Source organism: Dendropsophus ebraccatus, chromosome 6 (genome assembly GCF_027789765.1).
Source record: "Dendropsophus ebraccatus isolate aDenEbr1 chromosome 6, aDenEbr1.pat, whole genome shotgun sequence".
In the NCBI taxonomy this organism is placed as follows: Eukaryota; Metazoa; Chordata; class Amphibia; order Anura; family Hylidae; genus Dendropsophus; species Dendropsophus ebraccatus.
The window spans coordinates 103,434,626-103,451,743 of record NC_091459.1 but is presented as its reverse complement, the minus strand read 5'-3'; the positions used below and the strand labels follow the sequence as shown (position 1 = coordinate 103,451,743).

General features: G+C 43.5%; 1 protein-coding gene across 1 annotated transcript; it reads left to right on the top strand.

The window, feature by feature from the left end:
* Positions 1–8,003: 8,003 nt before the first annotated feature.
* On the top strand, positions 8,004–16,779 carry STRIT1 (small transmembrane regulator of ion transport 1). The gene is made up of 3 exons (XM_069973903.1): positions 8,004–8,144; positions 13,898–13,997; positions 16,486–16,779. Exons 1-2 carry the CDS (start codon positions 8,117–8,119, stop codon positions 13,990–13,992), a joined length of 123 nt encoding a protein of 40 aa, XP_069830004.1. The 5' UTR covers positions 8,004–8,116; the 3' UTR covers positions 13,993–13,997; positions 16,486–16,779.
* Positions 16,780–17,118: the final 339 nt, after the last annotated feature.

The following is a 17,118-nucleotide window of genomic DNA, read 5'->3' as shown; positions in this document are numbered from 1 at the left end:
CTGTTATTTTAAAACAACGGCTGTTGTATTGAAATAATGGAAGTTATTTACCGTTATATGGCGGCCATCCACTCAATTACATTATGTGAACAGAGCCTTTCTGTGTTTTCAATCCACTCCTTGTTTTGGTTGCTATGAGGACCTGACATGAGGACCAAATACTGCCTCAAATATACATAGTGTGAACCCAGCCTATATAAAGTGTAAGCAGCCCTTAAGCTCCCTCTAGTGGTGCCTGCAGGCACTCACGCTCCTTTCCTCTCCTCTAAAGTCATCATTCATTCTAGAAAACTTGTGAAAGTTCCTCCAGAGAGACAAGATGGACTATCATCTCTCCAGAGTGCTAGAGTCACATCTTGAATTATATGGCTCTATAATGTCCTCTAGACTGCTGCTGCTTCCTAGGGTGTGCTGTGGAGATGTGGGGGAACGAAATATCTCTCAGATTTGACCTTGGGGACATTTCACACTGAGATGTATCCTGTGATTAGCACCACAAACATCTTTACACTTGTACTTAAGAAGTCTGCCTATTTAAAGGGTAGAGAGTAGTCACTGTGCTGTTTGGTATAAAGGGGTGTACCACACTGAACGTGGACCAAAGAAAGCTAAGGAGACACTTTTCTCAAGAGATTAAAAAGAAAATGATAGACAATCATGTTAAATATAAAGTATAGTATATAACACATCTCCCAACAGCTTGATGTTCCTGTTACTACAGTTAAACATATTGTTTAGAAGTCTAAAGTCTATGGGACAGTAGCCAACCTCCCTTGATGTGGCCGCCAAAGGAATATTGATGACAAATTAAAGAGATGGATAGTACAAATAGTAAACAAAGGGCAAAGAACAACTTCCAAAGAGATTAGAGTTGAACTCAGAGTTCAATTGCACCATTTGTTGCTGTCTTTGCCAAAGTGGACTTCATGGAAGAAAACTGAGAGGAAAACCAAAGTTTAAAGCAAATCATAAAAAGTGGGAATTTGTCAAAACGTATACTAAAAGCCATAAAACCTCTCAGAGAATGTCCTATGTAAAAAAAACTGAAAAATAAAGAACATTTTCCTATTGTGAAACATGGATAAGGCTTAGTTATATTTTGGGGCTGCTTTGTTGCATCTGACTCAGGGTGTCTTACATCTGTGCATGCAACAACGAAATATCTAGACTATCAAGGCATTCTGGAGCTTTACTGTATGTGCTGCCCAGTATTAGAAAGCTTGGTCTCAGTCACAAATCATGGGTCCTCCAACCAGTGGCGGATTAAATGTACCCTGGGCCCCGGGCTGTCCACCCAACCTGGGCCCCCCCGGTAAATCCGCCCACATTATAATTCACTACTGCCCCCCCCCCCCCCCAATGCTGTCCCCAATAAACACTGCCTGCCTCCCCTCCCTGCTGGCCTCAATAAACATAATGTTTGGTCCCTTGATGCACAGAGGATGTCAGGAGAGGAGGGTGCTGATCTAATAGGAGAGGACACAGCAGCACAGAGGATGTCAGGAGAGGAGGGTGCTGATCTTATAGGGGAGGTCATAGCAGCACAGAGGATGTCAGGAGAGGAGGGGGCTGATACTATAGGAGAGAACACAGCAGCACAGAGGATGTCAGGGGAGGAGGGTGCTGATCTTATAGGGGAGGTCGCAGGGTCCCAGCAGCACAGAGGATGTCAGGAAAGGAGGGTGCTGATCTTATAGGGGAGGTCACAGCGTCCCAGCAGCACAGAGGATGTCAGGAGAGAGGGGTGCTGATCTTATAGGGGAGGTCACAGCAGCACAGAGGATGTCAGGAGAGGAGGGTGCTAATCCTATAGGAGATGGTCCCCCTCTACCCCCCTTATAGATGGTCCCCCTCTTCCCCCCCTTATAGATGGTCCCCCTTCCCCCCTTATAGATGGTCACCCTCTCCCCCCTTATAGATGGTCCCCCTCTTCCCTCCTTATAGATGGTCCCCCTCTTCCCTCCTTATAGATGGTCCCCCTCTTCCCTCCTTTTAAATGTTCCCCCTCTTCCCTCTTCCTCCCTTATAGATGGTCCCCCTCTCCCCCCTTATAGATGGTCCCCCTCTTCCCTCTGCCCCCCCTTATAGATGGTCCCCCTCTGCCCCCCTTATAGATGGTCCCCCTCTTCCCTACTTATAGATGGTCCCCCTCTCCCCCCTCCCTTATAGATGGTCCCCCTCTTATAGATGGTCCCCCTTCCTCCCTCCCCCTTATAGCTGGTCCCCCTTCCCCCCCTTATAGCTGGCCCCCCTCTTCCCCCCCTTATAGATGGTCCCCCCTCTTCCCCCGTTATAGATGGTCCCCCTCTCCCCCCCCTGTGCAGATAACACACAAAAAAAAAAAAAAAAAACAACACAACTCACCTGCTGTCCGTTCCCCCGTCGAGCCTCTCGTCTTCTGCAGCCTCCGGCTGATGTGCGGCTGTTGGGGGTGCCCCCTCTTCCCCTTCCCCTTATAGATGGTCCCCCATCTCCCCCCCCTATAGATGGTCCCCCTTCACCCCCCTTATAGCTGGTCCCCCTTCCTTCCCCTTATAGCTAGGCCCCCTCTCCCCCCCCCTTATAGCTGTCCCCCTCTTCCCCCCCTTTATAGCTGGTCCCCCTCTTCCCCCCTCCTTATAGCTGGTCCCCCTTCCCCCCCCCCTTATAGCTGGTCCCCCTCTCCCCCCCCCCCCCTTATAGATGGTCCCCCTCTCCCCCACCCTGTGCAGATAACACAAAAAAAACCCCAAAAAACAACACAACTCACCTGCTGTCCGTTCCCCCGTCGAGCCTCTCTTCTTCTGCAGCCTCCGGCTGATGTGCGGCTGTTGGGGGTGTCCGGTCCTATCCCCGGCAGCGCACGCATCAGAGAGCTCCCCGTGCGCCAGAAGTCACAGCGACAGGCGCACGGGGAGCTCTCTGATGCGCGCGCTGCTGTGGATAGGACAGGACACCCCCGGCAGCCGCACATCAGAGAGTCAGTGGCGGATTATAATGTGGGTGGCGTGGGCCCCCCGGAGCCTGGGGCCTCGGGCGGCCGCCCAAACTGCCCATGTTATAATCCATCACTGCCTCCAACAAGATAATGACCCAAAAACACACAGCTAAAAGCAGCCAAGAATGGTTAAAAGCAAAACATTGGACTATTAATGGTTTCTATGAGCCCAGATCTAAATCCTATTGAACATCTATGGAGGGAGCTAAAACATGTAGTGTCAAGGAAGGTAACTTCACATCTTCTTCACACTGAAGGAGCAGTCTTCTCATGAGGGGTGGGTCAAAATATACTGATCAGTGCAGTACATACTGTATGTATTGTATTAATATAGTAAATCAGCAATCTACTAGTACTGCCTGCCTATGGCACCCTGTAACAGGAAATCTGGTATAGCAGCCAAGGAGGCCTAGAGAAGGCTGAGCTACCATGACACCTGATCAGCTTTTTACATTTGCGTCACAGGGGCCGATCTGACCCCTTACTCACTACTGACAATGTGACTGCCTAAATGCTACTGTCAACAAAATAAAAACATAGTATGCGCTCCTTACTGTATATAGGGCATTCCCATCTCAAGAAGTTATCCTCTATCTGCAGGATAAAGGAATACCAGCTGATTGTGGGGGTCTGACTGCTGGGACCCCCACCAATCCTAAAATTAGTGACAACATTGTCCATGAATTGAAAAGAGCACTGGATCTAGAAATTTTTATATCGCTCTATCCATATCCTAGACAGCTCCTAGTATTCTAGGATAGCACATACTTTATCCATAGAGTTAACAACATTATTAATAGCTTTGTGTTGCTAATTTTCTAATATCTACCAGAAACCCATTTTAAATACTAAACATAAAACCCACATATTAATGATATTCCTGTGTGTTGACATAAGGGGTACATGTGTTTACTTCTAATATGAGCTGGATATATATAATCATTTCGGAGCTTTAGAGATCACACAAAATATGTCGTGAATGACCTTGGCTCACTTACAGCCACCAAGGTCTGGACAGCTCCCAGTTATTAAGGTCAGCAGACATTGTTTGCAGTACATACCTTGTGATGAAAATAATTTCCACTTGCTACGTGACGCTGAAGGGCAAACTACAAAGACAGCAGCTCCGTCATAGATTAAAATGGAAATGGAATGGAATTGTGAAATGGAAGCTGTAAAGGGAAAGTGTACTATACTGTAAACCAAAGTTTTTATTGATATTATTGTATATTAATTTGAGGCGATTTAATCTAAATTGTCTTTTTTGTAGCAAATACTGAAAAACTAATATTTCTTCATGACATCTTACATCTAGCAGAGAAAAGTCAGCAGTGTAGACAGTGTACACCCTGGGCGCCTAAACCACTACTCTTGCATTCCTTTCCCATGCTTAGGATGTTGCTCAGGTTTTTTTGATTGGCACAGGTTTTGACAGGATTTGCAGGTATGGTTATGTCAGTTTATGGATCGAATGTAGTCACTACTGGACTATGTTCAGTCCAATGAAATCAGAGCATCAGGTGTGGGTATCCAGCAGAATACCGTTCTGCCGGTATGTACACCTCAAATGTATTCTACTTTATAAATGTGAATGTAGCTTTCTAATAATAGGCCATAGGGACCCTAAACCACATATATTATTTTTTTAAACAATAATACAAGGTACTGATATCCAGTCTACCTGCTGTTAAAGAATATAAGTAGGGGTGTGGCAGTAGATTCACCCATGTCTATATAATCCTATATGGGTACTGTAAGTTTAAATATTTAATATCTAACATACTGTATGAAAAGGTGATCACATGACCTTCCACACGGGCTTCTGTTAGAAGTCTTTAGAATATTCTAAGTGGAGTCCCTAAATATTCTGAGTAGTCCTGGCCTTTGCGAGGGAAGAAACTCCTGTGAGCTTCTTCCTGCCAGTAATTCACTTCTGGCTCTGACAGAAGATCCTGTAACACTTCCACTCATCATCTCTCCATTAAATATACACCAACAAGCTACATCCAGCCCACACTGAATGGGGTATTTACTGAAAAGTAGGGAGGGACCATATCATCAGAAGGGAAAAAAGGAACAGTTGACCTCTTGCGTCTCTTGGACTCCTAGTGGGCCTCTGCCTAGAGCATGACTTACATGTCACAAGCTTCTCTATTTATGCTGTACAAAAGGGTGGTATAGTACAACTAACCATGAGTAACAAAAGACTTTCACCACAGTGAGTCAAGCCATGAAGACCCCTCTCAGTAGAGAGAGTCTACAGTATTTTTGGGCTGACATACACTATAACAGTATTATACGGTCTACTCAGTCTGATAGTGGTACAGTATAGTGGTACACAGTGAGTATACGTAGTTGTATACTGTGCTAAACTTTCTGTGGTGTTTTCATCACTTTATGAGGTTTTAGGTGCACCAGACACCCTCCCCTCTGCCAAGCAGGGAGCACCTAAAAAACGCTTGAGTCTCCCATTGACTTCCCGTGGAGTTTGTTACTCGAGTTAAGCACTCAAGCGTTAAAAAAATTCTTGACTTTAGTAATGAGCATTCAAGTATTTTAGTACTCACTCAACTCTAATTGTAATCTCTTACACTGAAGTCAAATTTGTGCAAACTTGCCATTATCCTCGTGCCTAAAGATACTATATCCTTTACTGGCTACCACAGAGGAATTTTCTTAAGTATAATTATTGTTTCTGGTTTAAGTTAATCATTGGGTTGAAATCTACTTATTTGCATGTATTACAGGCACGCCTGAGTGCCCTGGGGTCCCAGACTATTTTACTATGTGCAGGCCTGATCTGACAAAGGTTGCCCACAAGAAAGATGCTCAGGGTCCTGCCAAGACCCTCAAGCTACCATGATACTATAGTATGACTCCCAGCGGGCCCTGCACTATTACTCTTATCTTCCACAGGGGCACTGGGGTAGGAGGAAGTGGATTTGGATGTTTAAAGTGAATCTGTAACCCCCTGACCACTTATCAAGCTGATGGCACTGTGGGATAGATAGATAAGGAAAGCATTTAGGACATACCTTTGTTGCCTGAGTCCCTGTTTTTATTTTCATAAAAACACCTGTAGTTTGGCTGTGAATGGTGTCAAAGAGGCGGGAGCATATTATGCCCTCTTTTATTTTCCTCTGAGTGTGCAAATTGTGAAAAACTGGTATTCTGTATGGTCGAAGTTAGACTCTTACCGTCCTATCAACGTGAGGCTATTTCAGTGTCTTGTGTGATCTTGTGACCACACTGAGTTATGACATTGGAGTGGCAAGTGCAGGACTCTTTGCCACTGTCCTCACTAGATAACCTTGACGACATGCCCAGCTGAGCAGCCGGGCCAGTGGAGGGGCCTCATGTTTACAGGACAGCATCACAGGCTCATAGATGGCTCTGTCAGTAGAGACAGTGATCCTTTTCCTTGTGCCAAATCAAATAGGTGGAGGGGGCAATAAAAAATGGAGGTATGGCACTATGGATGAGGAGTTTGCAATGAGGTGCAGCAAGGGTGGGAAGAGTTCTGGAAAATCAAGCTACTATAAGGGTTATATATGTTTGGATAATTGATTTATATATAAAAGGGGTTATCCAGGACTAGCAAAACATACTGCCTTTTTTAACCCTTTCACGACCTGGGGTCATTGATGCCTCAATGCCCAGGTCGTAATTGGACATCAGCTTATGGGATCATAATGATCCCATAAGCTGATGTCCCTGAGTCTGCCACCTCTCCTCTGTCCCCTGATGCTGTTACTTTCTTGTAACAGTAGCAGGGGAGAGAGGGGAGGGGACAGAGCTCCCGGGCACGCCCAGCCTTTCCTTCCTACCCCCGCTGGCTTCCGTAGCCAGGAAACCGTAAGCCTGAGGCTTCCGGTTTCCATGGCTACCAGCGGGGCTCTGCAATCGGAGGCCTATAGATGCTGTGGTCTTGCTGACCGCAGTATCTATAGGGTTAACTCTCAGCACCGGAGCGCGGCTCCGATGCTGAGAGTTGCAGCAGGTCCCCGGGTATCACTAATAGCCGGGACCTGCTGGGGATGACACAGGCACAGCTTCTACACCTGTGTCATCCTAAAGCATTAATTAATGTTGCTGCAGCAATGGGCATAGGCTGCAGCGACGTTAATTAACAGTGGGGCGGCGGGAGGGGGTTAAACAATGCCACACCTGTCCTATGGTTGTGTATGCTATTACAGCTATTACAGCTATGTTTACCTAATTCTTGATAACCCCTTTAATAATATAGGGTAGTCTTGAGTAAGCAAGCTTGGTCAAGCATGGTGTTTGATTGAGCACCCGGGTGCTTGATTGGGCTCAACGCTCAACTGATCACCTTGTGGTAAAGCTCTGGTAAAGGTGGCCATAGACCGAAAACTGGGTTTTAATATTTGTTTTGCATAATGGTACAATTTGGCAACTGCATGACTTACTTAGACGTATACTGTAATATCATACATAGTAGGGATGGTCCGAACCTGCCGAGGTTCGGGTTCGTATGAACCCGAATGCTCGGCATCAGATTCCCGCTGTCTGCCCGCTCCGTGCAGCGGGTGGATACAGCGGGAGGACTGCCTGGAAAACTGGGATACAGCCTCTGGCTATGGCTGTATCCCAGTTTTCCAGGCGGTCCTCCCGCTGTATCCACCCTCTCCACGGAGCGATCAGACAGTGGGAATCATTTCCGAGAGTTCGGGTTCGCATGAACCCGAACCGAAGCAGGTTCGGACCATCCCTAATACATAGATATGTTATTTGAAGGAAAAGGCACAAAATATTTTTATATACCCTAGGTAGGTAGAAGAGGGGGCACAGGTCAGTCCAGAGGACTATAGTAAAGTCATCAACATCTTATATAGCTCTAGCACTTTTCAACAGTTATTAATAGCATTAGAACAGATTAGAAAAACTTAGATCTATATTATTACAGGCAGAATGAGAATGTTGCTTTCTTTGGTAGGTGTTAATCCTATGTCAAAAGTTAAAGCCAACCACACCTCTTGACTTTCACAATTAACAGTGCAAGTGGACAGGCATTGCTCATGCCCACAGCTGCCATACATTCCAACAAAGGCTCTATTTAAAGCCTTTAACCTGTCTCAAAAGAACAGCTAGAGAACATTGTATCACCCAGCAACATACATGGGGGAGAAGACAATGACTGGAGCAGGTAAGAGAAATCATTTGGTAAATCTGGGTTTACAGTTTGTTTGAAAGATTGTTGAAAGTTTTATTGCAATTATGTTAGTATGGGGAAAGATTAAATTACTGAAATCTGAAATTTCAGCTTTCACTAACCTCCATGCTGTTATTACAGATAGCTAAATTCACTTTCAGATTCATTCTGTTAGATTCTACTAATAGAGAGACTTCTGCTTACTATCCAGACCATTATCCAGTACATAACTACTGCCACTATTAAGGCTGGGTGCAGCCTAATGCCAGGTCACTGCAACAATGGAGTAGATAGAAAGTGTTTTCTTATGTAAGGCTCGGTTCACATCTGAATAAGAGCTTTCATTTATAAAGGGGAATATAATGCAATGCCTGGTCTGTTGTATGATTGATCCCAATGGCACTCAACAGACATTACTGACCTAAAGGGGTTAGCCACTTTATAGTAAAATTGCTCAGTGTACAGTATTAGTAAGTGTACGTACTCACTGTACATACTGTCAGCAGCTCCCTGTGTACCTCATAGAGCTAATGTGGTGAGCCCCCCGAGGATGTTGTAGCGGTGGGATGGCCGGTCACTTGCTAGGTGGAAGTGTGACACCACTTCCTCAGGTGGATGGCCGAGATACAGCCGGACCTTTTGTGTTTGTCACGTGATGCCAGTGCCTGGTGGGCACACAGGTGTGATGGCACACCTGCTTTTATAGTGTAAGGCCGGTTGTACCTGTGTACCCGTTCTCCCCTGTGGTCGGTGTCGTGTCGGGTTGCTGCACCCACAGATAGAGGAAATGTCCCAAGGTTGTGGTGTAGTGCTGTGCAGGTGGTAGTCAGTAATCACAGACTCATTAATAATGTTGACTTGGTTTACTACTTGTTAATGTGCAGCAGGGAATACAACGAATCTCCAGGTACTCTTGCTACAGTTCCAATAAATACACATAGAACCACCAGATCTGTGTAAGAAGTGAGAAAGTAAGATTTGAGAAAGTTGTACTGAGGTAGTAGAGAGGAGGGTGCTGTGAGAGTCTCAACCCAATTAGTAATATGCTCTGCTGGAAGGTTGGAGTGCTTAGAAGAATATATGTAGAAGGCCTTTCCTATAGTCTTCACACCGCCTTCTGTCCACTAGCTTTGTCTGAACCGTACTGATGGGTGACACAGGCCCCAGACCCTGTTACCTAGGATGAGCGGAATGGTTAGGATTTCCTAAGTACACCCGCGTTGCAAGATGAAGTTTATTGACTTTTCTTAACTTTTCTCCACCCGGATCTGTCCCTAGCTCTTTGGCTTTTCTGTGGAGACTGTCCTGCACTGCTCCTCGGCTTGGGTTGAGGTTATCTGTAGGCTAGCCCTCTCCTGTAGGGCTTAGCAGCGCATCATACAGCGGGTTTGCCGCTTCAAGAGAAAGTTGTAAGAGCTGGCTGTTCTGCGTCCTACCCATGTGTGGTACTGACTAAGAACTAACTTATAGAGGGGACCTGACAGGGGGCCACTGAGAACCACTGAGAAGAGCTATCTAAGCTGCGTCCTTTCTCCTCAAAAGCTCAGCTAAGACTCCTCCTTCACCCAAGGGACTGACCTACTAACCAGTGAGTGTGCTATGCTGTGGTTGTGTGGAAAGAGTGCAATAGAGAAACAGAATAGAAAAGAGAGAATCGGGCAGAAGAAAGGAAAAATCCTGCTGGACAACAGAATCTGGTACACAAACAATAACCCTTTAGTGTACTTCAGTTGTGCAGCTTCTAGTGGTCATCTTTATTAACACAACAGCTATAGTGAGATCACAGATAAGTACAGACTTTTACACAGGGGTGTAAAGAATAGTAACACCCGCAATGGGACACCAAGCTAAAATCAGACTCCCCTCCTCCAGGCTGTGCTGCCCTGCTCTGTGGTGAGTCTGTCCATAAGATGCCCGACATGGAGAAGCATGTGACCATGCTCCGCCCCCCAATGTCCACCACTGGGCTAGTGTATGCCTATGGGGAACACTGGAGGGCGGCGCATGGTCACAAAACTTGTTTTGCTATTTTGTACATATATTTTTACTGTTTATTCTTTTTAATTGCTTGAATATTAAATACAAATAGTGCCACATAATACTGACTACAATTGAGTTTTCCCCTATGCTCTTTTTGTAATAGTATATACATACATGTCCTCACTACCTGGTGCTTCTGCCTGCTGCTACCGGTTAAACGTCAGAGCCAGTCTCTGAAGTGAAAGGCTGCTCAGCCAATCACTGTCTGCTGCTGTCTTCTTCATCCCCTTTGTTAGAACCTAAGTGAGTTACATAGGTGCTGAGGTGAATAAGAAACTTAGTGGCACATCTGTGCTGGGACACTACACACCTGCTTAATAATGAATGGCGTTTATCTGACAGTTTCCACTAATAAGCGTGAGAAAAAAAAAAATTCACCGGAGAAATTATTTTATTGAAATAAAAACACCTCCTTTGTTTAAAAAAAATCCACCATTGTTGTAGTTCCCCAAATCCGACATAGTCCTCAGGATACCAATATTTGAAAAACAAAAGAGAGAAAAATTGTTAGTAAATGAAGAACACACAAGTGGTGAAAGGCTGTGTTCTCACATTATGCTTTAAACATAAATTTAAAGCGGGAACACAGCTCAACACTTACCCCTCCTCACTCCTGGGGGTATAGGTTTGGGGCGTCACCACTGCGGCTCACTATCAGTAGGCTGCTGTATAGTGAATATTCATTGTAATCAGAAATATCCAAAATTATAAAAAGAGAGAAAGACAAGGGGGTGCTGGAAAATAATAAAGTAAACCTAACAGTTCTTGTGCCCCGTAGTGCTGCTGGCCTCCTGCAGCTCTTCCAACTGCAACTTCATGTACCCAGCTGAGTGATAATGTGCTCAACCAATCAGTGAATGGGGCGGGACACCACCCCAGTCACTGACTGGCTGAGCGTGCAATCCCTTACCTGGGCCGTCACATTGCAGCTGGAAGAGCCGGGTACATAACATACCCGGATTCCAGATGAAAATAACATCAAGTGGCCGTCAGCGAGACACAGGAGCAGTGCTACAAGGAAAGGGGGCAGGTGAGTTTCATTTGTTTATTATTTTCCCGCACCCCCCTGTTTTTGAATATTATGGAACTCTCTTTTAAGGACCTACAGGTACAGTGGTACAGTATGCAACTTGGAATTTGCATAGAGATATAATTTGTTCATTAAGCCTATGCCCAGTAATGGATGTGCACCTGTTCTACCTATAGAAATAAAGATCACACTTTTCAATACTGTATGTGTCAGCTAAGCTCTGTCAGTTTCTGAAGGCTTTTTCTAATTGCTTGTCAGATACTGGGAACTCCTGAAAGTTTTCCTAAAATAAATTTACTTCAGACCACTGGACAAGTGAACGTGATATGTCGGCTTGAGTTGTAATTAAAGTGGACCTGTCAGACAGAACCATGTTGAGTTTTGTGTAAAACTGTTCTAAGAAATTGATAGTATCCTAGAATTTTGATATTTTTTTATCATGTTACTTAAAAAAATTTTTAAGGTTATTTTAACAGTTTTACAGCATTTGGAGATGTGTGAATAAATAGGTTTGGGCATAATAACTAACAGAGACGAGCGAACCTCGAGCATGCTCGAGTCCATCCGAACCCGAACTTTCGGCATTTGATTAGCGGTGGCTGCTGAAGTTGGATAAAGCCCTAAGGCTATGTGGAAAATATGGATATAGTCATTGGCTGTATCCATGTTTTCCAGACAACCTTAGAGCTTTATCCAAGTTCAGCAGCCCCAGCTAATCAAATGCCGATCGTTCAGGTTCGGATCGACTCGAACCCGAACCCGGTTCGCTCGTCTCTAATAACTAAACAAAAAAGCATAATACAAAGACATAGACAAGAACAAGATATACTTAGCTATGAATACACATAACCTGTTTGGGGTGTGAGTGGGGCGCTCTGTTGAATAGATTTTAAACACACCTGGTTGGAGGGTAGTTTTTAAACATGGCTGCAGTTAAGCAGCCAGGTTACACACGAATAGAGATGAGCGAACCTCGAGCATGCTCGAGTCGATCCGAACCCGAACTTTCGGCATTTGATTAGCAGTGGCTGCTGAAGTTGGATAAAGCCCTAAGGCTATGTGGAAATCATGGATATAGTCATTGGCTGTATCCATGTTTTCCAGACAACCTTAGAGCTTTATCTAAGTTCAGCAGCCCCAGCTAATCAAATACCGAACGTTCGGGTTCGGATCGACTCGAACCCGAACCCGGTTCGCTCATCTTTACACACGAACCATCAAGTTTTAAAGCACTCTAAACAGCTGCGATCTGGGCTGCAGAAAGAATTAATGGAGCCGCAGCAGAGAGGGGTGGGGGTTTCCTCCCACTAGGGGGGTTGGCCTGCCTCCAGTTCTTCACCCCCAGCCTGGTGCTCGTGAATAGAACGGCACCGTACATGGGAACCGGGCCCCTGTTTAAAATAAGGACCGCTGCAGCGGCGCTGTAGCCGTTCTATACATGGGCAAAACCTAAAGCGAATGTACCTGATGGTTTAAAATAAACATATTTGGTATCATCACGTGCTTAATCACCCAAACTCTTACATGATCACAACCTGATCTCGCACGGTAAACGATGTAAGAACAAAAAAAATCCAAAGTGCAAAATTGCGTATTTTTGGTCGCATCAAATCAGGAAAGATTGTAATAAAAAGTGATCAAAAAGTCGCATATATGCAAACAAGGTACCGATGGAAAGGACAGATCATGGCACAAAGAATGACACCTTACATAGCCCCATAGACCAAAGGATAAAAGCGTTATAAGCATGGTCATAGAGCAATTTTAAGGAACGTTTAGTTTTTTTTTTAAGTTTTTAATTTTTTAAAAGCTGTCAAATAAAATAAAAATTTGTTGCATATCATTGTAATCGTACCAACTTGAGAAACATATTGTATATAACAAGTCAGTTTTACCATAGGGTGAAAGGCGTACATTTACCAGTCCTCGTACCTCCATACAATGCTCCCAAGCCTTGCAGGCGGCTGCAGGCTGTTAATTTCTTCCGGAATCTGGATACGCCAAGTACCCAGCTTTTCCGGCTGCAATGTAATAGCCTGGCTGAGCAATTTGCTGACTAGCCAACCAGTGACCAGTGTCCCTCCCCAGTCACTGATTGGCTGAGCAGGCAGTTGCTCAGCTGGGTATGTGATTTTGCAGCTGGAACAACTGCAGAAGGCTGGCGGCTGTCAGCTGGACCCAGGAGCAGGACTACGGGGCATGATGATAGGTAAGTATACTTTGTTTATTATGTTCCTTTTTATTATGTTTCTGGGTTCAAATCCAACCAAGGACAACATCTGCAAAGAGTTTGTATGTTCTCTCCATGTTTGCGTGGGTTTCCTTCAGGTACTCCGGTTTCCTCCAACATCCAAAATACACAGGTGAATTTAGACTGTGAGCCCTACTGGGGACAGGGAGCAATAATTGGCAAAAACTATGTAAAGTGCTGCGGAATCTGTGTGCGCTATACAAATAAAAAAAGCAAATAAAAGCAAAGCAAGCAAAGGAGTAACTTATGCTGACAAAACCAGCGTCACAGTCATTTCCATTGTTTATGCTTATACAAAATGGCAGTAAATCTGTACATAGCCTAGGAAATAAATGACTGAAGATGCATGGGGTTTGGTAAATTACTGGTTGTGAATGGGCTAATACAGCCAACATGGAATTTAACATAGAATTATCTTCTCAACAGGTTTATCTGAATATCGCAGGTACCTAATGCCTGCATTACTGATCGCTGGATGGTTCATTGGCTGTGGAGTGATGGTATATGTTATTTTCTCATGAAAAGAGTAAGTAACTGGGTAGCACAGATGCAGTACAATGCAATAATTTATCTGTAACAATATGTTTAGATTCTCTCTCTCTTACTATATACAGTGGAAAATATAGCCACATGATCCTGAAAACAGTTGGTACATACACACTTGCAAAGATAGGACTCCATGTGGATGCAATATGTATAGAACTTTCCATAGAAACATAGACGATTGTTGGCACAAAAAGACCACCTGGTCCATCCATCTTCCCTTCTATTATTTCCTTCTTATTATCTTATGTTAGATATTTGTTTATCCCAGGTATGCTTCCATTCATTTACTGTGACTTTACCAACTACCTGCTGGAAGTTTGTTCAAAACATCTAGCTAGTTTTTCAGAAAAAAAATTTTTCTTTTTCTCCAAATGACCCCAGGCTGTGCTCCCTTTCCTTGTATTACATTTCTAACTAAAAACTTTGGTATGGCTATCCCCATTTTTAAATGAGACGGCCTCATAGTCTCCTCTGTAATATTATTGTTGTTGTTTGATTATGCTCCTGGAAATTTAAAGAGTCTCTCTCAGTAGGTTTATGGTGTCCTATCTAAGGGCAGCATAAACTAGTGACAGAGAAGCTGAACAGAATGATGTATCACTTACATTGTTCTGTGCAGCTAATTTGTAGATTATCCTCCTGAATAACATGGACAATAAGTAGTCCTCTCCATTATGTGTGTGAGCCCGGTAGTCCTCATTCATGAAAAGCAGAAAACTCCGCCCACCTGATTGGCAGTTATCTAATCAAGCTGTGTATAGGCAGTCAACTGTCAATCAGCAGGTGCATATTAGGAGAACAGCTGTCAAAATGATGTAAGTAATACACGATCTGTTCAGCATTTCTATCACTAGTTTATGCTGCCCTCATTTAACCCCTAGAGAACTTAGACGTCCCCAGACGACCCTGGGCATACCGGCACGTCCTTTCCTATGAAGCGCGCTCTGGAGCGGAGCGCGCTTCATAGGAGGTTGGGGCCAGCTGCAGTAAGACAGGCACCTTTAATGACAGACTGCAGCGATCACGTTGCAGCGCGTTGTTAACCCCTTAAACGCTGTGATCATGGCATGACTGCATTGTTTAAGTGTAAGTGAAAGGGGCAGTCGCCTGTCATTTACCGATCGGGCCCCATTGTTTTACCAGACCGCCGGAGGTCTCTCACCTTCCTCTGTGCGGTCCGATCGGTGCTCTGATGATTAAGTCTGCCACAGGCAGGCATGTATAAAAAAAAGTGTGTATGTATAAATGCTCCAAAACCCCTCCAACAAAAAAAAGTTTAAATCACACCCCTTTCCCATTATATAAATAAAACATATAAAAATAAATAAACATATAATATACTGTAGAGTGCATAAGTGTCCGATCTATTAAAAAATAACAATCGTCATCACGAACGGCGAACGGCGTAGACGAAAAGAGGGAAAAAAGTGCCAGGATTACCGATTTTCTGTTACATTATATATGAAAAAAAATTTATAGTAAAGTGATCAAAACGCCCGATGTTCACAAATATGGTATTAATAGAAACTAGAGATCATGGCAGAAAAAATGACACCCCATACAGCCTCATAGGTGTAAAACTAAAACAGTAATAAGTGTCACAATAGGCCCATTTTATTAATAATTATTTGTAAAAAAAAAAAAGTATTTAATTAAATAACATATTTAACATTAGAGAATCTGTATAAACTTGCATATGGCTGTGTTCGGGCTGACCTATAGAATATTGCTATCATGTCATTTTTACTGTATATAGCATTATGTAGACACAGGAACCCCCCAAATGTTACCATATTGCATTCTTCTTTACGATTTCACCAATTTATATCTTTATAAATAATAATTTTGGGGTTCTATCATACATGTTATGGTAGAATGAAAGACGCTATTACAAGGTACAACTATTCCTGTAAAAAACAAGCCATTACATGGCCCTGTTGATAGAAAAATGAAAGTGCTAGAGCTCTTAGAAGGGGAGGAGGAAAAAACGAAAAAACACAAAAATGGAAATTTGCACGATCCACTGGGTCATTTTTGGCCTGGTCCTCAAAGGGTTAAGGCAGCATAAACCTAGCGACAGATGAATGCCATTTTCAGTGTGTCTTTCTCCCTTGTTTTGTTTGTTTATTTTTTGAAAATTCCTAAAAACAAAGAAAAATGCCATTTTTAAACTAACAATACTGCCCTCCTAAGCTATATTTCACGAGCTCAGAACATCTTATACATTATACATATAAACACTCGGCATACATAAACAATGCAGCAGCAGACCCTGAAGATATGTTATACAGGAAAAAGTGTGGGCAAAAATATTGCATCTCAACATGTGTACTCATCGGAATTGAACAATGAATGTAGTGGGACTTATAAAATGGAAGCTAATCTATCACTTTATTTATTCATATTATTCTCCATCTAAGTCTTCTATCTTGAATAAAGTGTGTTTTCTTTTTCCCCCCTTTTTTTAGAGTTGCAAATGTCTAGAACAAAGGCTCCTCTCCCCGATGGGTTGTCTCATTCTACAGCCTCAGTGCAGCTTCTCATGAAAATATAACGCTTTGTATTTTAAGAATAGCATCAATAGTAACTTGTGTGGGTTTTTTTTTTAATTATGCTATGTGTATATTAAATGCCCTTACTTTATATTAAATATTTGATGGGATATTTTCTTACTTTATTGATTGTTATGCTAACAGAATGGTATTAAAAACATGGCTGTAAGAAATAAAATGGGGAAATATGGGGGGATGGGATTTAATAACCTATAATTAAAAGGAATACATACAACACTACATATAGAGATATGGAAGTCTATGTCTAAAGAATTTTAACAATTGCATGAGCTATCTACTATGCAGGTTACAGGACTATATGGGTACTACCACAATCACTGAAAAATCCCCTGAGGCATGTCCTTTATGCTAAAGTCCCTATTCCACAGGCGGACAGAGCCCATAGAGGACAGTGGCGGTCTGCTGCCACCGCTCCTATTCCACGGAGTGACAGCAGCATATTGCTGCTATCACATTGTTTGTTTTTCAACATGTTTAAAGACAAACCACACAATGATCAGCCGACATGAACAATGTTGGCTGATCGTT